The sequence below is a fragment of the Heterocephalus glaber genome, unplaced genomic scaffold (genome assembly GCF_053883595.1).
Source record: "Heterocephalus glaber isolate CG9 unplaced genomic scaffold, H.glaber_assembly_v1.0 deba00001553, whole genome shotgun sequence".
In the NCBI taxonomy this organism is placed as follows: Eukaryota; Metazoa; Chordata; class Mammalia; order Rodentia; family Bathyergidae; genus Heterocephalus; species Heterocephalus glaber.
The window spans coordinates 25,595,602-25,621,229 of record NW_028258344.1 but is presented as its reverse complement, the minus strand read 5'-3'; the positions used below and the strand labels follow the sequence as shown (position 1 = coordinate 25,621,229).

The following is a 25,628-nucleotide window of genomic DNA, read 5'->3' as shown; positions in this document are numbered from 1 at the left end:
CTGTTTAGAGTAAAAAAGAATTATTATCTAACAGAAAAGTATTATTTTATTTTTAATGCTTTTGGCATTTTTATACTCCAATTTGAACATTATCTCCATACTTATTGACAGTAGTAAGTTGATTTGCCCAAACTAGCTAGTGGAAATATATGAGAACCCCATTTGTAATTTTAAATTTCCCAGTAGCCACATTTAAAAAGCAGAAAGAAATCGGTAAAATAAATTTCAGTAATATGAAGTTATATTTAACACATTTTATTTAACCCAGTTCATCTAAAATAATAGTTCAACATGTGATCTATATAAAATTATACAAAGTCTTTGAGACCCAATGTGTAATTTACACTTTGAACACATCTCAAATCAGATGCAAATTTCCACTAGAAATACCTGGTCAGTATATAGATTTCATAAGTTTTACAGTAAAAACAGTTGATTTGCATAGCCAAGTTTTTCAAACATAATCAAAGTTTTTTAATAAATTAATTTAGTACTGGTTTTTAAATTTAAATTAACTGAAATTAAATGCAATTAAAATGCATTTACTCTGTTGTACTAGCCACATTTCAAGTGTTCATTTCACGTGGCTAATGAACTCTCCAGGCATGTGTGTTTAATCAGGATTAGAAGAAATGTTCAAACATCTGTGAGTTCTCACTCGGGAGGTTCTAACATTTTAAACATGCCACAGTAACTTTTGTCATTGAAAGACAAGGATTTCTACTTGAGGTCTTAAGATCATTTGAATGTGTCCCCTAAAAGCTCATGTGTTGGAATCTTAGCCCTCAAATTCACATGTTAATGGTATTTTGAGGAGGGATCTCTGGGAAATGATTTGATGAAGTCCCAAGAATGGGTCCCCTATGATGGCCTTTGTGGCTTTCTAAGAAGAGAGTCCAAGCTAGCATGCTTGCTCTGTGTCAGATGCGATGCCCTCCACCATGCTTTGAGACAGCAAAAAGGCCCTCACCACAGGACACACAGATGCTGGCACCATACTCTGGGACTTCTCAGTCTCCAGAACTGTGAGCCAAATGACCTTCTTTATAAATGACCCACTCTCATATACCTTGTTATAGCAGCAGTCTCACTAAATTGTATCTCTATAGTTTTCATCAAATTTGGAAATTTTGGGCCATTATTTCTCTAATCATGTTTTTTCTCTCCTGTTACCTTCCTCAAGTAACTTCCAACTCAGCCTCCCAGCCCTCCTACACCACTCCAAGACCCCAATTACCTATAAGATAGGTGGCTTAATATGTTCCTGAGCTCTCGTTTTGTTTTTCTTCTTGTATATTTTTTTCCCAGTCTTTTCTCTGTTTTATTTAGGGTGGTTTCTGTTACAATGCTTTCAGGTGGAAACATTTGTGGGGGGCAGTGTCAAAACTGTTAATACCATCTATGATATTCTATATTTATGCTTTCTTCTCCTTTCTTGAAGTTATGGAACATATTTATTACAGTTATTTTAGCCAACACAGGGAGAATATTTATAAAAGCTGCTTTAACATTCTTGTCTTCTCTTGTCTATGTCACTTCTGAGTCTCTTCTTCCTATATGATGTTTCTCTTTGTTATTGGTTACACTTCTCTGCTTTGCATGACTGAAATTTCCTGAAAAATGCTGGGCTTTGGAAATGTTATACTACTATATGCTTGAGCTTTGTTTGAATTATTTTGTTATTGTTATTAATTTTTATATTCCTTTAAGTATTGAAGAGGGTTTTTTTCTGAAATGTTGTTCAGTCACTTGGAATCATTTGATCATTTTGAGGCTTACTTCTTAAGGGTTTTTTTTTTGGTACCGGGGATTGAACTCAGGTCTTTGCGCTTGCGGAGCAGGCGGCAAAACCACTGAGCTAAATCCCCGGCCTTCTTAAGGTTTTTTAAGGCAGACCCAAGTAGCCTTCAGCCTAGATAAAATTTGAACCTATTACTGAGGCAACATCCCTCTGAGGACTCCCCCATATTAGGAAATCTTTCCACTCTGGTTGGTGGCACCTCTGTGGGACCCTGTGGAAGCTCTGAGGATTGATCTGCTGGTATCTTTCTACCAGTTCCTCTCAGCCTCAGTAGTTTCCTTACACACATACAGAAGCCAAAAACTTGAAGGATCCCTCTCCTTGTAGTCTTCTTGTACTCTTTCTCAGTCTTAATCTGTAGGAACTGCCATAATGAAACACCACAGCCTGGAAGCTTATCTAAAACAAAATTTAGATCTCATAGTATTAGAGGCATCAGACTCTAGAAGATACTAGAAGCCTGGGATCAAGGCATCAGCAGACATTGTGTCTGGTGAGGGCTCCTCACTCTGATTTATAAATAGTTCCTTGTCCTGTGTTCTCACTTGAACACACTAAAGGTTATGAACAAGCTCCTTTGGGCCTATTTTATAAGACCACTAATCCCATCCCTGAGGCTCTACCCTCATGACTTAGTCATCTTCCAAAAGGCCTCATCTCCTACTACCGTTATCTTGGGGATTAGGATAGGATTACACTGTAAGAATAGGGGTGGGAGGCAAACATTCAGACCACAGTTCAAGACCACAAGGCTCTGTCTGGGTCCTCACCCTTGGAAGGCACTGAGCCAGGGCACTGGTTTCCCTTCTGTTGGGAATTACCGCCAGCATTGCCCATTGCCCAATGTCAGAAAATGGTTGTTTTCTATACTTTGTCCAGTTTTCTAGTTGTTTAAGGGCAGAAGATAAATCTAGTTCCTGTTATGCTATTGTACCAAAAGATATAAAAGCTCAATTCTGTTCATTCAATAAATATTGATTGAATTCCTGCTGTGTATGAGAAATGGTGCAGAGTGCTGGGCATGGACGATTGGACTAAAAGATATACAGTCTCTGCTCTCATGGTTACTGCATTTCAACAGGAAAAAACAATAATTAAGTGATCATTCAAGTAAAGATGTAATATAATCATGAAACGTGAAAGAAGAGACTGCAGAGAGCCATGAAAGCATATAGCAGGAAGCCCTAATTTAGTCTGGGAAAGCAAGAAGTTTCCCCAAACAAAGGTCATTTTAACTAGGACTTGAGGAAAAAGAAAGATCTGGTCTTCACGTTCTGAAGGGTAAGAAGGTTGCCAAAGACCTAAGATGGAATGGAACCACTAGGGATCATGGAGTCCAGCTCTTAGATTCCCCAGTGAAGAAACAGAAGCTCAGAAAGCTTATGACACATGCTCGTGGCACACCGGAGACTAAAACCAGGGCTTCTTATCTTTGGATCTAGCACTCTTTCTATTCTACTACACTACTAAGCAAATGTAGAGAATACTAGAACATTTTCTGTAATGGTATTTGCCATTTTAAGGTCTATTATAGGTAATACATAATTATATAATTTGTTTTGATTTTAAAATAAATATGGCCAAAATATTATTCAAGATATACTTTTAAATGCCAGTATTTTCTGTATTTACAAAGTATATGCTGCAAAGTGTAAAAAAACTACAAAAGAGCACAAAACAGAAAAGAATAAACACTCCCACATTTAGTACATTGAAGCTATAACAGCATCATAATGGCCTGGAAGTGTTAACGCAGATCCCTAAGTATCTAAATTACACCCAGGAGATTCTTGCTCAGCAGTGTAAGCTGTTAGAGCTTTCAGACATTTTGGAAAATGCATCCATTGCCCCATTCCAAGCCTAATTGGGATAATAAATGTCAATTAAAGCTCCTTAAAGTTTTAAATTGCAAAACTCAAGTGCAACTACATGTACATAGACTTATACACAACTTTGGAGCAAGAAATCTCCCCTAAAAGAGATACAATGTATTTCTGTTTACTATTGATGATAAATACACCCATGAACCTGGCAGTTACAATGTAAGGAAATTTTCCCCAGCTTTCCTAAATGTATCCTTAATCAACAACTTTAAACTGTTGTATGTCTGCTATGTCAGTAGAATTCAGTTTCCTTCCAACAAATATATATAGAAAGCGTCAACTACATGCCAAGACTGGAAATACAGTAGTGACCAAGTAGACGTACAATGACCCCACCCCATTCATATGGAGGGATTCTCTAAGACCTGTGTAGATTCTATGTCTACACATGACTCCTTTCTTAATTTTTAATTATAAAGACTATTTTTTTTTTTTGGTACCAGGGTCGAACTCGGGTCCTTGCGCTTGCGAGGCAGGCAACGGAACCACTGAGCTAAATCCCCGGCCCCTTAATTTTTAATTATGAAACTTAAAAGGCAATTATTCATCAAGTGTAAATATAAAACAGGATATCTGTTAACTTCTGAACTTGGCAAAAATATTCTTATATCTTATATATGTAGTTCATTAATATGTGTCCAAAAATTCCACTTTAGTTTAATAAGAAGCCCAAGCTGCCAGTTCGTTGAAATCATCTTCCTCTTCGGTCCTTCTGGAAGATGCTGGAATATAAAATCAATAAAACTTAGTCCCTGGAGTCATTCACATTTTCAGCATAGAAAACAGAATGAATTATGTATAAAATGCGTTAATTTATGAAATCAAATATAAGTAAGTGCTTAACAGGGTGGGTCTGCCTATTACTTTAGCAAACTATGAGAACACATGTAGTGGATTTTTCTAACAGACCTGTGCGAGACCTATGTGCACTCTGCTTTCTATCTGGCTGTGCCGGGAGAGAAGAGGAAGGCACATTTGGAAGCCGGATATTTGTCATCTTCTTATTTAATTCCTCCTGCTCCAATTCTTCAAGTTCTGCCATCAACTCATCCTGAACATAGGAGAAAGGAAGAATTAGGGAGTTAACGTTTCAAGAAGTGGGTTTCCCTAAACACAATAACAAGAACATCTGCTACCCAATTGATATGTGAGAACCCAGTGAAATGGAATATTTATTTTGAAACTAAGTCTGTTTTGCAACACTGAGCAATGATTAAAAAATGAATATTTGGGGTTGTGCAAATTTGTTGTAGTTAATCTTATAATACTTCAGCAAACAGCCATTCATGTAATTTGTGCTAGCTGAATATATAATCTCTTCAGTTTCTGGGAAATTTACACCTTGCCTGTCATTTTTCCAATATGTTCTTTTCTCCTGTTAAGAGTCTGTGAAACTTTAATTAAAGAAAATAAATATTTTTATTTGGGCTAATGCTATTGAGAAAACAAATATAGCAAGACCATAACACAGAAAATAAAAAGAATCAAAGGTACTTTGGCTCCTTTGTCAAATCATCAGTCAATATAAATCATGCATGTATTTGAGGTATTAAAAACTTCAATTCAATATAAATATAATGTATTTTCTCTTTTAACAATGATCTGGGTGAGTTAGGTTTATTCTAAAATAATTCTTTGTTTAAAAATGCAGAAAGGCAATATTAGTTTAAGACTATAGGGATGTAGGTCACCTTATGGCAGGTCTGAGATGACTGAAGTAGTTCATATCTACCTGTCCTTAAGTCCTCAGATGGAAGTTGTCAGTCAAAGCTAAATTTGTCATCATGTACTTCTGAAGTTGTCATATTGAAAAATATCATAGTGAGAAATAAACACTTGTATTCAACCAAGTAAATTATTTATTCATTCATTCACTCGTAACAAATTTCTTACGATGTCCATCCTGGGAAGTTTTTGAACCCAAAACTGAATTAACACTCTCTACATTCAAAGAGCTAATGCTTGGATTTGGGATAAGGACATATAAATAAATATATTAAATGGAGAATTACAGCACCATGGAGCAAGAGAGAAGATATTTAAGTCTCTCACTCATTGATAATGTCCATGAGTATCAATTTTGCAGCATGCTATCTGACCTCTATTAAATTAACCACATGAAAAGGAATAAAATGTAAAGGTATATGGTCTCAGTGACATACCATCATCAGAATAGGTATGTGTTTTATGGTTTTCCACAGGTTCTATGTATAAAATGACATCAGGATAAATTTTCTGATGTTCTATTTCTGCTCACAAAGCAATTAGGAAAAAATATGAAAACTATATTAATGTCAGAATAAAGTATCGTATGTTGAATGCAAGCCCAGAATTGCCAATAGTGCTTGATATTTATTAACAGCACCAGAAAGATACTGATGCTTTCCTTACAAATATGATGACAACAGAGTACTCATCTCCTCCATCATTTTTGGCTTTTAGGTACCAGGCACTTATTTGATCATTATAAAAGTGTTGCAGATCTTAAGAAATTTTGAAGATAATCCAATAGTTTCCACTTTATAAATGAGAAAACTAAGGGTCAGAAAAGTAAAGGGACTTATTTAAGTTTTTACTAAATGGTAGAATCTAGATATCCTCATCAGCCCCTGGTCCTTTTCACCATACCATATTGCACTCATTAGATGATTGGTTTTTGGGGGGATTTGGGGGGTTTTTTGGTACCGGAGATCGAACTCGGGACCTTGTGCTTGCGAAGCAGGTGGCAAAACCACTGAGCTAAATCCCCGGCCCGGATGTTTATTCATCTACACCATGGGCTGGCAAACTTTTTCTATGAATAGCCAAACAGTAACTTCTTAGGCTTCATAGGTCACATATCTTCCCCTGGCATGTGGTCTTCTTTATTTTTGTTCTCTACACTTTAATATGGTGAAACCATTGTCATCTGTCACTATAAGAATGATTTGGGCTACAAGCCATATTTTGCCAAACCTTGATCCCTTTTTAAAAGTTATAAACACTGAATTCCCATTTTCTAGGATTCCATGAAACCACATATTTACTTGTAAGATGTAGGGCCAGGGATTTAGCTTAGTGGCACTGTGCCTGCCTCGCAAGTGCAAGGTCCTGAGTTCGATCCCTGGTACCAAAATATAAAATAAAAAAAATAAAATAAAAGATGTATCATTTTTAATAAAAGCAGGAAGTTGGATACTTTGCTATGCTACTCCAAGATTTGGAAATGTTTCAAAATGTGTCCTTGTCCTACTTGTGTGAGCTTTGAGTAGAACAATTGAAATTCAGTGTAAGACACCATCATTATAATTACAGACTGTATTATTGGACTTGATTAATCTAAATGGAATGTGTGTGTTGATAATGCCACTCCACATTTGTTCTGTTTCATAGGCTGAGTCATAAACAGAGGCAGCCTAACCTCTAATTTAATAGCTATGGAGCATGGTATGTCTGTTCTTTGCAGACTGACACAGTCTGCTTTGTTTGCCCAGATGTGCTAGCATGTGATTCCTTGTAATAGGGTTATTTGGGCTCCAACCATTAAAAGTCACTAACTTTACATAATCACATGCTGCGTTTCCCTTAATAGCTGAAAACTTAATTAGCAGGCTGTTTGCCAAACTATATTAATCTTTCCTTTAAATCAGATCTACTAACATTTAATTTACCTCCTAAGAGAAGTACATTTCCAACAACTACCATTTATTCTTTAAGTAATAAAGGAAATGGCAACTCCATATTATAGGAAGCTATGCTTTATGGCAGCCACAAAACCACATTGTTTATATTGTCTTACCCACCTCATCAAAACCATCGCCAAATCCAACCCGTTGAGAAAATGCTTCCGAAATTTCTTGGGCAATATCCTGTTGCTCTGTAATCTCTTGCATCAAATCATCGATTTTGTTCAGATCCCTGGGAAGTAATATTTTATTGAAATATTTTAAAATTTTAGCTTACAATTAGTGAATTTAGGAATAAACCTATATGAAAAATGAGTAAAGTTAATAAAAAATTATTTCAGTAGTATAACAAAAAATCCTGGTGATAATACTCATTCACTTTAAAAATAATTTGCATGTGGGCCCGGGATTTAGCTCAGTGGTTTTGCCGCCTACTGCGCAAGCGCAAGAACCAGAGTTCAATCCCCAGTACAAAAAAAAAAAAATACTACTACTACTACTACTAATAATAATAATAATTTGCATTTAAAAATTAACAGTCCTGTAGATTCACATTTTAAATATTAAGTAAATGGCCTTTATCACTGGGAGTCATTAGAAATCAAATTATTTTATAACTAACAATATTTATACAACCATTTTGAAAATTTGGTAGGGCATATGTAAAACTTAAATATGTGCTGCTGTGTATTACCTCTGGGAAAAATAGTAGCATGGAACACCGAGGACCAACATGACCAAGCCACACATGTCAGCTTTCAGTAGCCACTCTGAAAGCAGGCCTTTGGAGATGTTAAACTCTGGAACTAGAGTACTATTTTCTATAATACCTAGTAGCTCTGAGATCCTGGCTCCCTAAGGGTCTCCAACAGTTGGGTTGCCCTGGGGTTTACTACAGAGAGCAGCCTAAGCCCTCGGAAGAATCAACAACCACAGCAAAGAAATCCGGAAAGCCACAGGACAGACGACTGCTTCAACAACAGTTTCTAGCACGAGTCCCACTGGCCCCTACCCTTCAGCCTGTTAGTGTCTAAAGGCCACATTCTGGGCTGTTTCTATAACACTCAGTCTCTAAACCATTCCTCCAACTCTAAAAGTAGGCCAGACTCATGGACTACAAGAAAAATGACACCTTTCCTTATTACTAAGTAACCCAAACACTGAAAGTTTGAGTCCCAGTGGAACTAATATTTTTTGAGTTTCTCAGACTCTGCATACCATAAAAGCTGTAGACTTTGACATATTTTCATGTAGTAATCAAAAATAATATATTTACCACTCTGCTACCACCCTGTAGCTCCAATCTTTATAATTATATGCATAATGATTATACTGATTAAAAGGAATATGAGAAATGTATGGCTACAGTTTGGAGGTGGGGGTGAATTTTCCTCAGAAGGAACACAATGGTATGAGGATGCTCAGTTACCTGGAGAGAAATGCTAACTTTGTAGTACATTTCAACTCCCAGGTAACAGCAGCAATAGAGGATTTTGAGTCTGATGATGAATCTGATGCTCTCTCTAAAGCTGCCAAAATAGTGGCTGATGTTAATGAATTATCAAGGAAAAAAAATGTTGGTAAGTTTATCTTCACTGGCCCATCCTCTTCCTATTTCATTTCTGCCCATTGTATAAAAATTTGTCTACATTCTTCAGTCACTCAGTACTCTTATGCACCCTTGGCCTGGATTCCACTATCATGTCCAGTATCAAGAAAGGATCAAGTCTCAGGCATTTATTTTCCAGAGCAAAAGTAAAGCAAATCTCCACCAGCCCCACTGTCATTAAAAACATGGATCATCGAGTGAAGACTCTGCCAGGAACTCTCCTCAGTTCATTCTATTTATATCTTATTGAACTTCACAGCAACCACACAAAGGAAGTACCATTATTATCACCAATTTACATATGTGGAAACTAAATCATGGAGAGGCAAAGTAATCTGGTCAATGGATAATCAGCTATACAGCTGGGAATATAAACCCAGGTATTTGATCCCTAAACTGCAGAAGTTGATCTTGATAAATATTTTTCTGGGTCAGTGGTTCTCAAATGTGGGGTAGAATCAGAATCACTTGGGAATTTATTTAAAAATGAAAAGGCCAAAACTCTATCCTAGTTCAAAGATTCAACTTCATTCTCTCTATTGGCACTTTATCCAGAAGATTCTGATTCCTGTCAAAGTTTTGGCAACCTCTATCCTACAGTGCTAACATCCTCCAAGATATTGACAATGAAGTCTTTTCAGGGTTACAAAATTAAAGTATTTAATTTTGGACAATCATAAGGAAACTGAGAAACATTAGAAATGGACTCCCTTCTATTTTTCATGAGTTTTTTGTTTTGGTGGTGTCACTGTAACCTCCAATTTCCCCTCAAAAAAGAATCCCATTAGGGGCGGGGATTTAGCTCAGTGGTTCCATCACCTGCTTTGCAAGCACAAGGTCCTGAGTTCGATCACTGGTACCAAAAAAAATTTAAAAATTAAAAAAAAAAAGAGAAAGCATCCCATTCAATAAATTGAAAGGCTTCAGATGCATGAGCCTATTCCACCAAAACTCATTATGATTTCAAAGGCTTTTCAATACTGAGGATATTTATGATTGAAAGGAATATCAAAGTCACTCACATGTTTTCATGAATGGCTTTCATTGCTTTTGCTGCAAGGCCCATGTTTCGTAACACCTCAGTGTTGGTGTGGGAATTCTCCAGGGCTTCTCTCTGGAACTCAATGGTAGAAAGGGTGCCATCGATCTGAGTAAGCTGCTTCTCAAACCTCTTCTTCCTTTTTAGTGCCTGCAATGCAGCTGCAGAAGGAAGAGTCCACATTTGTAAGGGAAGAGATTGAGACACTCAAGGGACATTGGCTTCGAACAACCACAGACTCAGAACTGCTGTTACCTAATAACAGAGAGCATACCAAATAGTCCCGAGACACTTACAAGCAACATCTGTCCTCCCAATCACTATACTAACTACCACTCCCTCAAACAGTTTTTATTCTTTTAACTATCTAGCAAGTGTAAAAGGATAAAAAGTGTCTTTGCTCATTCCAAAAATATGTTAGAGAAATGTTTCTGTTCATACTAGATTTTATAAAAAGGATAGGTAAAATATGAGTAAAAGTCATGAAATAAAAAAATAAGCCCGTAGGGCCGGGGTTTTACCTCAGTGGCTCTGCTGCCTGCCTCGCAAGCGCAAGGTCCCAAGTTCAAGCCCCAGAACCGAAAAAAAGAAAAGAAAAAAGAAAAGAAAAAGAAGCTTGTAGAGAAGGAAAAGATCTTCACAGATGTTGATTTCACTCACTTATTGAAAGGCAAGTCTCTGGGCTGAGCCTCCCAGGGAGAATCTGGGAGGGGTCCATGCATTTGTTGTGAGTTCCCCAGATGCAAAGCCAAGATCCATGAAAGCAGCAGCAGCAGAGCCAGAGCCCAAAAAGTGCCTGTCTTTATTTCTTTAGCCCTTATATAGTCACTATCAGACATAACGATATATACTGAAATTCAAGAGCTGTGTGTCCTGGCAGGACCATATTGCATACGCACAGTGGTCTATGCTAAGTCATGCATAACTATGTCCCATTATGCACATGGGCCTGACAGTGAGGTCATGTCCTTAAGTATCCCTTCAGTTCCCTCAGACTTTGAGTTCATTAATAGCAAGTTTATTAAGAAAGAGAAAGGAAGTGACTTGCTTGCTGGGTGGTGACTGGAACCAGAACCTAAATTGCTGAGCTCCATGTCTTGATCTAAAATGATTATGAGGAGGCTATTAAGGTCTAACCACGAGTGTTCATGAAATCTATGCAGATAGAATCACATTCAGGATTAAACGGCATACAGTGAGAGAAAACTATTGCCTTTAGAGAAACGTTATCTATCTAAGCCTCCCATTTACCCTTTACCTGCTTCATTCTGGAACTACAAAACTGAGTCCTCCTGACTGTAGTTCCTTTGAAGACACATACAAATAAAGCTTTAATGTCCATCTCTATATATACAACATTTAGGAAAAATGTAGGAAAAAAACAGCAAAAGAATGTTCATACACAGATAAGTGATCATAAAGGTCAAAAGATTCCAAAACTGAAAGATGAAACCCCTCAAAGCCAAGCCCCCAGCTGTATAAGCTCTTCTCACTAGCCCACCCCCACCCTGTGGAGTTCATCTTGTCTTTTCTCTTTCAAATAAATCAATCCTGCTGCTACCCTTGGGAATTCTGATCAATAGTTTATTTAGGACACCAAGAACCCAGACAAGACTCCCAACCTGGTAACATTATCACAAGAGAGATTTCTCAAGGTGCATTTATTTCCCTACAAATAACTCATTTACCATTCTTTATAGCAGAGTAGTAGTCCATTGTTTATAATGAATGCCATGCCTTCTTTATTCATTCACCTGTTGATGGACATAGAGGCTGATTCCAAGATTTAGTTATTATAAATTGTGCTGCTATAAACATAAGTATGCATGTGTCACTGAAATATGATGACTTTACCTCTTTTGAGAAGATGCCTAGAAAGAGAATAGCTGGGTCAAATGGAATTTCTATTTTAGTTTCTTGAAGAATCTCCATACTGATCTCCAAAGTCCTTGTACTAGTTTATGTTCCCACCAACAATATAGAAGGGTTCCTTTTTTTCTCACAGCCTCACCAGCATTTGTTATTATTTGATTTCTTGATGATAGCCATTCTTTATAGAGTAAGGTGGTATCTCAGTGCTGTGAAATAAATCAATACACAAGCTTAAATATTGTATGGTTTCTTATATGAGAAACCCCAAATATAAATAAAATAAAAGATAAATAATAGGAATAATAAGAAGTAGGGAGATTTTTCCCAAATGTGAAGGGGAACAAGATGGAAGGGAGATGGGGAGGGAAACAGAATGGGAAAAAAAGGGAAAAGAATGAAAAATAGGGGCCAGGGATTTAGCTTAGTGGTGTTACCGCCTGCCTCACAAGCACAAGGTCCTGAGTTTGGTTCCCGGTACAAAAAAAAAAAGAATGAAAATAGACCTTTTGCCAATAGGAAAGGGACCAAGAAGTGGAAGGAGCAAGGAGGAATAGGAAGGGTAGGGGATGAAAAAAAGAATTAACTTGTGTTATGTATATGTACCAACTCCACATGTTAAATGTAATCAATATGTACTGCAAAAATGTACTAACAAAAAAAATCCAACTCTATTCCAAAAAATAATAACAAAACAAGAGAGATCTCTGAGAAAAGTCTTCTACCTCTGTTTTGGTCAATTTCTTGTAACCCCAACAGAACATCATTGAGACGGGAGGTTATTAATTCCAGTGTTTTTTTATTGGTGTGGGAAGACTCACAGCCATTACATTTTCTTGGTGAACTTTATTAGTAACCAGTATAGAATTTTTTTTCTCCCTCTCTGGTTATGAGGACCAGCAACCATCATGAATGGCACAATAACTATCCAGACCAGCAAGTTCATGAGCAACTGACTATTTCAAAGGAAACACCCAAGAAGGCAACAGAAATTTTGGGGAAATTAGCCTACATATTAAATACCACACAAGATATTATCTTGTGTTTTGCTTCTGGACCCATTTGGGTGGTAGCAAAACAATTGGCTTTAGCACAATTTATGAATCATTGAATTCTACAAAGAAAAATGAACTCAAACATAGACTAGCAAGACATGGCCTACATGAGTGGGAAAATATCTCAAAGAAACAGTGAAAGGAACAGAACGGAATGAAGAAAGTCAGGCTGGCTGCAAAGAGCAGTGTTGGTGCTGGCAAAAAAAGAAGGAATGAAGATTCTGCAACAACTTTACCTGTGGTGATTATGTGAATTTTTCATAAGAAGATTAACTAAAACCTTTTTTAAAGTCAGTATATAATTTTACCCTGTCTCATTTTATCCTTTTCACCTTAAATTTTATTTGTTTTTATTAACTAATGTTTTGATCTTCTTTTGGTTACAATTTGCCTGTGACAATTTTTACCTAGACCTTGAATTAAAAATTCTTCTTCATTTTCATTTTTAAGATGCCTACTACAAATAGCATATACTTGGATATTTAGTTTGGGACAAAATTTGTAGCCTACTTAGATAATCTCGGTGTTTTAAGGTAAACTTTAACTCAGTTTCAATTATTGTACAGATACATTATCCAATGTGGTCTTTTTACTGTCATCTTCTGTGTGCTTTGTTTATTATACTTTTTGTCCTCTTTGTTTTCATGTCTTAATGTAAATTCATCAAATATCTGTTTATCATTTTATATACTTAATTTATTCTCCTCACATACTTGTATTTAAAATATACACAAGTAATATGACAAGTTTTCTAATGTGTTGAAAATTATTTTTTATCTATTATTTATTCTTCCCAAACAAGATTCCCTTCTTCCCAAACCCCACAATGTTTGATTAAAACAATCTGTAATTTGACTAGTTTCAGATGATAAGCAATCTTTTTGCTCTCCTTTTAATCTTTAAGGGAGCATTTCTCAGCAATTGGCTCACAGTCATAATTTCAATATTTACTCTAAGGTATAGTGTTTACTGGCTTATTTTCATACTATGGCTTCTTGAATTTTACACTGTTCTCTTTCTTAAATTGTTTTGCTTTTATAATTACTGGAGTGAATCTATTATTTTTTCAAGAAAGTATTTTCAGTACACAGATAAAATTCAGTACACAGATAGAAGTGCACAGATATTATTCTCTGAATACCTCTGAAAATGTCTTCATTTTGTTCCAAATTTGAGTGATGGTTTAGATTTTTACAGAATTTTAGGTTCAAAATATTTTGAAGTTTTTAAAAACACTTCCATTGTCTTGGCATAGTCAACATTTCAAACATTTGATAAAAATATGCTTGTTTCTTTAGAGATAAAATGCTCTTCTGGGGGCCGGGGACTGAGTGCAGTGGCACCATACCTGCCTCACAAGCACAAGGTCCTGTTCAATCCCTGGTACACACAAAAAAAAAAAAAAAAAAAAAAAACCTCTTCTGTTTCTCTGAAAATATTTAAGACTTTAGTTTTTATCCTGGCATTATAAAATGTCATCAATATATTTATAATCTTGTATCTTTTACTTTTTGTTTCTTTCCAACTAAGCATTCAGTATTTTTATTCTGAAGAAATAAATCTTTCCTTGCCTTTGGTAAATCATTATCTATTATCTATTTCTTCCATTACTTCTGTCTACTCTTGTTCTGAAGCCCCTATTCTGGTTTTATTTAATCATCCATTTCATTACCCTTCTCTTTACCACTTTTTCTGTTTTGAAATCCCTATACGATGGATTTGAATTCTTTGGCTCTATCCTCTAATCTATTAATTTATGCTTCCATCTTTTCAATCTAGGTCCTGGGAGAATTTCTTGACTTTATCTTCCAGATCATTAACTTAGACTCCAGCCAAATTTATTCTACTCTTCTTACCCTTTAATTGATTTTTTAAATTAGGTTGTTAATTTCTAAGTACTTTCTTGTTATCTAGTTGCTGGTTTTCATGGCTGCTCATTCATGTTTCAAAGATGCAATAACTTCTTGAATCCCCCTGAAGATAATATGTTTTATTCTTACCACCTTCCATACTGATATTCTCTCTTGTCTTGAATTCCATTTTTACTTTGCTCATTTAATCGTTTGATATAAATGATTTTCTTTAAAATTCTTCTGAACTTCCATTATAGGTTCATACTGTCAATGAAAGACTAGAATAGATAATGCAAGTACGGGAGCTGTGTGTCTTGTCCTTACGTGACAGTGGTTCCCTGAGGCCTCTGTATTTAAAAGAAAAGCTGCCCAGGGTTCTGTGAGAAGTGGGTGTGATATCTCCAGCAGCAAGGCTCCTTCCATAGGAGGGGGAAAATACACAGCCAGGAATTCCTAGATTGCCAAAGCCCTTGTGAGAGATGTGGTTTTCGTCCCACCCTCTCTGCCCACTGTGGAGGCCCAGGGTTAACAAAGGCTCACCTCTATTTCCTCTTCAGCTGCACCACCAGAGTTTAAGTGCTTGCTGAACAGTATGTACACTTTAATTGTAGAACAGCTTTTATTTATTTAACCTGTCCTTTAGGAAAGAAATCAAAAAATTTTTAAAAGTCAAGTGGTTTAATGATCTTCTTACAAATCATATTCAAGAGGCTTATCACTTAATGGCCAAGCTGTGTGAGAGTTTTCTACACTATGCAGGAAGAATGGCCAGCTGTCCTGTACTGTGCTGTACTCTGACTACTCTGCCTGTGATCCACAGCTGTTGTTATAGCTATCATACTGTAATTATTTTTAAAGACTCTTCTGCCCCACTTCTCTTACAACAAATATAAATGTAGGAAAGACGGAGCATCTTATATCTTTGTTTCCCAGTACCTGATCCACTTCCTGACACATACTCAACAAGATATGTGATAAAAACTAACATTTATTGAGCATTTTTATATGCCAACTTAATCTAAGTACTTTACATGTATTATATGATTTATGCCATTTAACTCTCACAAAAACCCTGAGTAGATACTATTAACATTTTACAGATGATGAAATAAGCAAATGAGTAAATTTCATAATTTTGTGCCCAGAGTATAATAATAGCATGGCTCAATGGAAAGATCATGGCCTGTAAGACCACTATGTGAACCCCTCTTCCATGAATAGTTGCACTCATGGGCAAGTCATTTCACTCCTTTTAGTTTCAGTTTGCTGTTCTAGGAATGGGGCTTATATCAGGCTGGAAGACTGCAACTATTACTGATAATTTATGGAAAACATCTTGTGCAGACCCTGTGAATGGCAGCTATATAGCAAGTAAATATTATCATTAACATTCTATATTAACATTACACGACATTCTTAATGAAATTTACAACTTATTTCTAATTTGAACAACAAATTACAACAAATTACCCAGTTTTCAGCATAATGCACCATAACAAGAACGTAATAGTACAAAACATCTCCATAATCCATGGATACAGCAAACAGTGGTATACATCCTCAGAAGCTAAATCCCAAATAACCATCTCCACCCAATATACCCAAAGTGGAAATGTCAGAGCATGTCTCCTCCCCAATCTTGTCAATCTAGTCAGGCTATTTGGAGCCTATTAGTGGTACCCACAGACCTAAAAGTATTTTTCATTTTTATCTTCAAAAATTGCTTAAAATTCTCCATTATGGGGCTGGGGATTTAGCTCAGTTGTTCTGTTCCCTGCCTCGCAAATGCAAGGACCCAGGTTTGATCCCCAGTACAAAAAAAAAAAAAAATCTCCATTATGAAATGTCATATTTCCTAGTGAAAATTAATTATACATCTTTTAGAAAATCAAGAAATACAATTTGGTATTAAAAGCCTTGTAGTCTCTACACCTATGCTTTAATCCTACCTCTACCACTTAATAACTGTGTATGGTAACCTGGATATGTGACCTCAATTCTTCTTGCTAATGGTCTGTCACTTGAATAACAGCACCACCTAGAAGACAACAATAGAACATTGTGCTCTGGAGTTGCCTATGTTCAAATCAAGGCTCCCTCTTTTATGGCTTTTTATGCTTTACATGCATTGTTTAGATTCCTAGCAAATGGGAATATAACTCATTCAGCTGTTAAAAATTTAAATGAAATAATACAAGTAAAATGTTTAGTACAATGCCTGGAACATACTGAGTGATTGCTAAATATCAGGGATCTTCATAAGTCAGAAACCAATGGAGGGAGCTATACAATATAACACTCAGCCTTGCAAACTAAAAACATAGTTTTTAGTAAGTTCTGACTTGAACCCAGTTTTAAATACCTGTGTTAACATATGGTTGCTGTCATTCAAAATATTTGGGAGAAATAAATTCATAAAGTGTTGGGATCTCAACTTAGGCTATAATCCCATACTGCTAACCACAGATTGGTCTGCTCTAGAGTCTCAAACTCAGATAGAGCTAGGTGGATATGAAAGTAAGTGAAGCAGAAAAAGGGTCAGAGAAAAGGTCTTTTTTGTTTTCTCTCCTGTGAGAAAGAAAAATGTTTCTCTACTATAACAATAAAAAAATACTGCCAGGGTGACAAGAAATGGCATTGGGTACTGGCCTCAGTATCAGTCAAGAGAAAGATGTGAGGGCCCAGGAACCCACAAGCATAAGCCTGATCAAATGGAAGCAGCACTGCTGGGCTCCAGCTCACAGCCACCTTGAGACCTGCAGGCCCAGCCTTCCACGCATGTGTTCAAAAGAAGCAAGAAATCGGGGTTTACATGCAGCATCCCTCATTTTTAAATGGTAATTCATTAATTTTTACATCCTGTATGATTAACACCAGTAACTTCTGTGTGGCTAGATCTGGCCCCAGGACACTTGACGTTTACTGTGACTTCTACCTGGCATGTTAAGTGCCTCCCAGATATTAAGTTGAGAAGCTTTGGTTCCAAACAGCCAAGAAGTGCCTGTGAGCCTCTAAGCTGTTGAGGCCCCTGCTACATCCTGAGTTGAACCAGTCCTTGAGTGTTTCCTAGCAAACAATTTAGGAAAAAAAGGAGCTGTATTTTTTCAAAGGCTCACAACAAGTGCTGCAAATCAAGCATTGCTCCTGATTTGGCAAAGAAGAACATTTTTAGAACCATGCAATTTAACCTTTTTAGAAGGTATAATTCAATCCAATTTAATCCTCCAAATTCCTGCATGTGCTTTTAAGCAGCTGGTGAGAAATGGACAACATTCCTTCTAATACAAAGAAAGCTATTGTTTTCATTTGTGGTGGAGAAATAGCCAGGGGTTTTGTCTGCTGGCCTAACAGGGATGTTTCTTCAGCAACACTTAGAGAACAATGTGTTTAATGTGCACCTGCTGACAGATACAAGGCAAGTCCTTCCTGTGCTCCACTGAGGAGATTGAGATTGAAATGTAAGAATTATCCTCTAGAGCCAAAAGTAGAGCAGTCCTGTGCAACTCTCTTATGCTGCCCAAAGAAGAAGGCTTTTGGTCATCTCTGCCAAATGACTTAAAAAAGCAGAAATGGGTTGCAGTTCCACTCCTCATATAATGTGTAGAACATCTTGGTTTTCAAGGTCAGTCTGTTATTCTTCACTCATCCAGGGTATACAGCTGGGCACTATTAACCAAGTAGTGAGCAAACAGAAAGCACTTTTTTAAAACTATCCTCTCCAGGGGCCAGGGATTTAGCTCAGTGGTTCTGCCACCTGCCTCGCAAGCGCAAGGTCCCAAGTTTGATGCCTGGTACCAAAAAAAAAAAACAAAACTAGCCTCTCAAGTGAATGCAGACAAACTGTTTTTGAGCTGTGAAGCTGAATATGATAGCTCTTCTTATACCCATGAATGGGTGGCCTATAAAGAACAACTAAAAACTGTGGCTGTGAAGGGTAAGCTCATTTATGAGACTGCTTAAGAGACAGGTGTCATGTATGATTGGTTACATCATCTTTGGCCTGTAGCCAGGAAATCTATAATCGTGTTTTATTCCAGGAACTTCAATGTGTTTCTGTTCTTACTCATTTTAATCACCTCACTAAGCACTACCTTCCATTTGTAGCACATGGTTTTAGTTCTCAAAAAACACAATCTGAATAAACATTATCATAAGCATTTCCTACATTACAAGTTTCTGCCCAAAGTCACAGATTATACTGAAACAGATGGGGAAATATTAGAAAATTTCAACAGCCATTTCGCCAGGGACATTCCATAATGAATTTCTCTAGGCATGTTGACTTTTTAAAAAGATTCTTCATTCATTTCAGTCACTTAACAAGTATGTACTGAAGATCTACCACTTTTTTGACAATATGTAAGAAACTGAAGGGACAAAGTGTTGTGGAGATCTCGGAAAGAAATACACAGAGACACAGAATTCGGATGAAATAATAAAATTTCTTCTCGCAAGCGGACGGGAATGCCAGAAACCAGTCTGGTCAATATCTGTGCCCCCTTCGTTCAGCATTTCCCTTTTTATATATATATATTTTATATTTTTATTTTATATATTTATTTTATATATATATTTTATATCCTTTTTAGCCATTATGTCATCCCTAGTGGTCTTTGATATGTAAATACAATTTCAGTTCCTATTTACAAGTCACAGACACAAGATAGGCCATATACATTGTAAATTCACCCTGGCCTGGTAACTTTGTTAGGTTAATGAAGTTACTGGTTAGAGTCAGATAATCTTCACCTTAAACAAGGAGTTATGGGAAAAGCAAGTCTTAACACATTACTTATTTTGCTTCTACAACTACCTTAATATTCAATCTATTAAGTTATCTAAACCTTTTCCATATCAAAAGAAATAAGGGAACAATCTCAGAGTGGCAAAATATGAAGTAGGGATTCACTTATACATCACTCAACAACCATTTATTAAGCACCTACTATGATATAGCACTGTGCCCAGACATACCAACATGCACAAGTCATAATCTGCACCTCAAGTACTAGAGAAGATACTGAGAACTGTAAGAAACATGTAAATGGTATAATGAATACACAGAGAAATTTATAAGCTCTCTCTGAAGGGTAAGACTTCCCAGAGGAGGCGATGCAGATGAAGCCCAGTGACTGTCTATACATATAAACAACGCAGAGATCAACAAAAAACACGACCTCTTCCTACTGCAAATCTCATACCAATGTGAACTTGCTGGCTAAGATATATTAGAAACCAGGAACTATAAACCTCAGAAATAGACCAAATCATACCTGCTGCCACACTAGCTGGATCTTATATACGACCTCCACATTTTCAGAGGTCTCACCAGTATTAAATGTCCTAAGGAGGGTAAATAGTGAGCTAAAGGAAGACTAGCACACAACAATGATATATAGGATTATACAATGTCAAGACATGAGAAAACAGTAAAAGGGAATGAGATAGGAGAAAATAAATAAGAGAAATAGTTAAGAAAGAGCATATAGAAGTGGAATATTGCTGTAAGCAAGCCAGTAACTTTGAACCAAATTTTGTGTTTAAAAATATGGTGATTGAGCAACATTACAAAATGTACAAGAAAGGAAAGACCAGCTCTCTCTTCTCCAGGAAGATACAAAAAAACCAAAATATTCTTTAATGGAAATGATCCTCTTCTCCTTGTTCTAAAAAGCTCACAGTGGCTTCTGAAGATGAGGATGTTCGTGCCTCCAGGGTATCATTCAAAAAAATATTAAAGGAGGTAAATCTGAGAAAGGAAGTTCATGATCAACAATGCTATCAACCTTGAGTTGTCCAAAAAGGAAGAAATGTTAGCATAAAGACTTATTTTAAATACCCACTGAAATTCTTATCCTTTATAATTAATTCCTTCAGAGGTCACTTGCCAGGTAAGTGGAAATAATCTGTTACTGGAAAAAAAAAAAACAATCCGTTCATTAAAATCTACTTGATATTCTTTGTAAAAAAGAAAAAACTCAATTGTTTGGTATCAGGCAGAATACATAACTGATTGCATGAATGAGTTTTTATTGCTACTAGTTTATTCATAACCTCACAATTCCTAAGCTTTGTGGGCCTGTTATTACTTATGAATATGAAACCAGAAAATATTAACAGAAAAACAAAGAAATAGCTTATTATACTTAATTTTACAAGGCAGACTATACCTGTGGGTATAATTTATTCTACATTTTATATAAATATTATTTAAATAAATATTATATACATATTTAATATGGTTCTATTTTCCCATTTTAAAAATCCCTTGTTCCTCTGAAACTACAATATTCTGTAGTATTATGCCTGTGAGATGCAGGTGTGTCACCATCTTTAATTTAGGAACCAACAAAGTACATCCATACAATCCCTTTCAGCTTTCACTCTCTAGGATTCTATGACCATTCCTTTGAGAACTTAAGTCAGTAAGTCTTGGAATGACTCAAGATGACTTAATATTTGAAATTCCTCAGGAATAAATTCCACCTTGAAATTGATAATACAAAGCTAAGGTGTAGTGCAGTAGTACAGTACTTGCTTAGGTTTAATCCCCAGCACCACAAAACAAAAGAAAAAAAAATGATGATACACTACACTACTCTAATTTTTCAAGAAGACAAGCAACACTCAACAAATTAAGACAGTTTTCATCAATAAAAAATTTTTGAACTGTTTACAAAATGATAAGACAAAGCCTTTGAGGCTGGGGATTTAGCTCAGTGGTTTCGCCGCCTGCTGCACAAGCACAAGGACCCAAGTTCGATCCCTGGTACCAAAAGAAAAAAAAAAAAAAGACAAAGGCTTTTTATGTGTTCTTTGAAACATGCATAAGTAGTTCAACATAATAAGGTTTTTTCTTTTTGGTACAGTTAATACAATAGAACTTTTGAGTTAGGATAATATCTCTGATCATATTCCAACTTATATTTACTTTCATTTATATGTATTAAGTATATGGAAGGAAACAGTAATGTAAATAGCAAGGCCTGTTGGAAATGTTACGCCTACAGCAAATAATACACACCCTTTATGACTATATAGCACATAACCCGATGGGAAAGAGCCAAAATGACCCACTAGGAATTATTTAAATAAAGAATAAAATGTTCAAAGTGCTTGTCAAAATTTAGCTGCATATATGCACATCCATGTTTACAGCAACACAGTTTGTACTACCTAAATCTTGGAAGCAGCACAAATGCCCATCAACTGACAAGTGGATAAAGAAAATGTGGTTTATTTATACAATGGAATACTACTATGCCACGAAGAAGGATGAGCTTCAGACATATATAGCTAAATGGATGAACCTTGAGACTATACTCTTCAGTGAAATAAATCAGACACACATGTTTAAATACTACACTGTTTCTCTGGTGTGAGAAACCAAAAGTGGAAATAAGGACTGAAATGTATAATGGATTTTGCAAAATGGGAAGAAAGTGTTCAAATGGAAAGGGGAACAAGGGAGGAGGCAAGGAGAAAGGAAGAGACAAGAAGAAAAGTGAAAATAGAAGGAAAAAATGAAAGCAAAGCTTTTGTACACAGGAGGGGAGGAGGCTTGAGGGGGGACTGGGATAAAACAAAATTTATTCATAAATAAATAAAACAATAATACTTTTTAAAAAGGACTTCATCACATAAACAGAAGCAAGGACAAAAATTACACGATCATCTCAATAGACACTGGAAAACATTTGACAAAGCCAACATCTACTCATGACTCATCTACTTATGACTAACCTTAAAGAAAATATTTATAAAAGGACTTTATCTCAGTGTGAAAGAAGCCATTTATGACAAACCACCAACATCAGATTAAGTGGGGAAAAACTGAAACTTTTCCCTCTAAAAGTGTGAACACGACAAGGATTCCACTGTCAACACTCCTGTTTAACACAATCCTTGAAACATTAGCCATAGTGGTCTGGCAAGAGAAAGAAATAAAAGGGATATGTACAGGAAAGGAAGCAGTCAAAGTATCATTACTTGCAGAAGACATGATCCTCTACTTACAGGACACAAAAAATTCCACTAAAAGACTCTTAGATTTAATGACCAAATTTAGCAAGGTAACAGGATGCAAAATGGACACACAAAAAAATCAATGTTCCTATACACTAATAATGAACTCACTGAGAAATAGATTAGAAAAATAATACTATTCCCTGAAGCATCAAGAAAAATTAAATATATCTAACCTAACCAATGAAATAAAAGACCTCTAAAACAATTAGATCACTCTGAAAAAGGAGATAGAAGGGAACATCAGAAAATGGAAAGATAGCTCATGTTCCTGTATAGGCACAACCAATATAATCAAAGTGGCTATACTATCAAAACTGATATATTGACAACACAATCCTAATCAAAATACCAACAGCATTCCTCACAAATCTAAAGAAAACAATCCAAAAATTCACATGGAGCCAGAATTACAAAAGCAGTTCTGGGTACCAATAGCAAAGCAAAAGGTATCACAATCCCTTGAAGTTATATTATAAAGTTATATTGAAGTTATATTACAAAACCTTGACGTTATATTATAAAGCTACAGGTATTAAAAAAAAAAACCAGCATGGTACTGGCACAAAAAGAGAAATGTGAATCAATGGAACAGAATAGAGGATGCAGAAACAACCTCAGGCACTTCCAACTTTTTGATCTTAGACAAAGGGCCCAAAAACATACACTGGAGGAAAGATAGCCTGTTCAACAAATGGTGCTAGGAAAATTGGCAGATTGAATCTAGACCCATATACCTCAGCATGTACTAAAATCAAAATGGATCAAAGATGTAAATATTGAAATGGAAACAATCTGCTGAAAGGTAAAAAAGATAAAACTCTTGAGGACATAGGCACGGCAAAGACATTCTGAACAGAACCCCAATGGCACAAGAAATAATAATGAGAATCAACAAATGGGATCATATCAAATTAAAAACCATCTGCACATCAAAAGAAACAACCGACAGTGAAGAGACAATGTACAGGATGGGAAAAGATTTTTGCCACCTATTCTTCAGACAGAAGACTGACATCTAGAATATAAAAAAAAAAACCTCAAAAAAATTAGATCCCCTCAAATAAAAGACCCAATAAAAAAAATGGGCAACTGAAACAAACAGACACTTCTCAAAAGAAGAAATACAGGTGGACAATAAACACATGAAAAAATATTCAACATTGCTGCTCATTCAAGAAATGCAAATTAAAACAAAGTACTGGGGCCGGGGATTTAGCTCAGTGGTGCTGCCGCCTGCCTTGCAAACACAAGGTCCGGAGTTCGATCCCCGGTACCCAGAAAAAAAAAAAGAAGGTATTACCTTACTCCAGAAAGAATGGGTACCATCAAGAAATCAATCAATAACAAGGCTGGCAAGGTTGTGGAAAAAAAGGAACGCTTCTACACTGTTGGTGGGAATATAAACTAGTACAACCACAATGGAAATCAGTATGGAGATTCCTCACAAAATTAAAAATAGAAATTCCATCCGACCCAGCTATTCGTCTTCTAGATGTCTTCCCAAAAGAGTTAAAAACATCGTATTTCAATGACACATCATACCCACATTTATAGCAGCACAATTCATAATAGCTACATCTTGGAAACAGCCTATATGCCCAACAACAGGTGACTGAGTAAAGCAGGTGGTATTTAATACAATGGAGTACTACTCTTTCATAAAGATGGATAATCCTGAGGCGTTTGTGGGTAAATGGATGCACCTTAAGACCATAATGTTAAGTGAAATAAATCGGACATACGAGTTAAAATATCACATGCTTTCTCTTGTGAGAAACCCAAAATATAAATAAGGAGGAAAATAAAAGACAGATAATAGGAAATATCTTTTTCAAATGGGAAGGGTAACAAGAGATGGGGAGGGGAAGGGAAGGAAGGAAAAAAAGGATTTGAAAAAAAAGAAAGAACGGAAAAAATGGAAATAGAGCTTTTACAAGTGGGAAGGGGAGCGAGAGTTGGAGGAAGCAGGGAGGAACGGGAAAGGAAGGGGCCAAAAAAAGAATTGAGATGGGTTATGCACCAGCTCCCCGCGATAAATGTGATCATCCTGTGCTCCAAACATGCACTAGTGAAAAATAATTTTAAAAAGGCCTTGTCATTTGAAAAGATAGTTAAAAGTATCCAGAGAAAAACTAAAAAATAGTACAGTGAACTTAATGATATTGTTAAATCATATTTTCGGCTGTATGATGTTTGTGAAAAATATTCTTGAAAATATATTAATTCATTATGATTTTGTTCTCATATTAAATATTTAGTTTCATATCTAAAAAAAAAAGAATTCAACTTCTAATGCAAGATTCTCAAGTCTTCACAGAGAACGATCTCCTTTATTTAGTTTCATATCTAAAAAAAAAAAGAATTCAACTTCTAATGCAAGATTCTCAAGTCTTCACAGAGAACGATCTCCTTTTCCTTGCCTGGAATTTTAAAATCCCACTCTACCCTACTTGCTCTTTTTCTTTTGCATGTGGGTAGGTAGTGATTACCATGCTGGTATTTTAAGTTTCTAAATTACTAGATTGAGGAAGAGATGCTGGAGTGTGTCATGGTAGAAGGGCTTCTCCCTTCCTAAAGAGCCCATCCTCCATCTGCTCCTTGGAAGCCCTACAAGTTAGAATGCTGGAGCAAGCCGTTAAGGTGGCTGAAAGTCACTGGTCCAGGTTTAGGAGCTGCTACTGTTTTTATTCATAATCATACAAGCTTTGGAATAGATCCTAAATATTTCCAAGCAATTCCCTCTATCTGCACCAGTTGCTTGAGGAAAGAATCAAAAATCTCTGGCATCAGAAAGCCAACTATTCAGGAAATGCCTTGCCATGTTAT

General features: G+C 36.1%; 1 protein-coding gene across 1 annotated transcript in view; it reads right to left on the bottom strand.

Annotated features, from left to right (window-relative positions):
- Positions 1-234: 234 nt before the first annotated feature.
- Positions 235-25,628, bottom strand: part of Chmp4c (charged multivesicular body protein 4C) — a 34,066-nt gene continuing 8,672 nt past the window's right edge. The window contains exons 2-5 of the mRNA XM_004841995.3: positions 9,981-10,158; positions 7,467-7,581; positions 4,594-4,735; positions 235-4,406 (exon numbers count right to left, since the gene is read on the bottom strand). Coding sequence (XP_004842052.1) covers positions 4,342-4,406; positions 4,594-4,735; positions 7,467-7,581; positions 9,981-10,158 — 500 coding nt within the window. The 3' untranslated portion in view covers positions 235-4,341. The remainder of the gene's footprint in view (positions 4,407-4,593; positions 4,736-7,466; positions 7,582-9,980; positions 10,159-25,628) is intronic.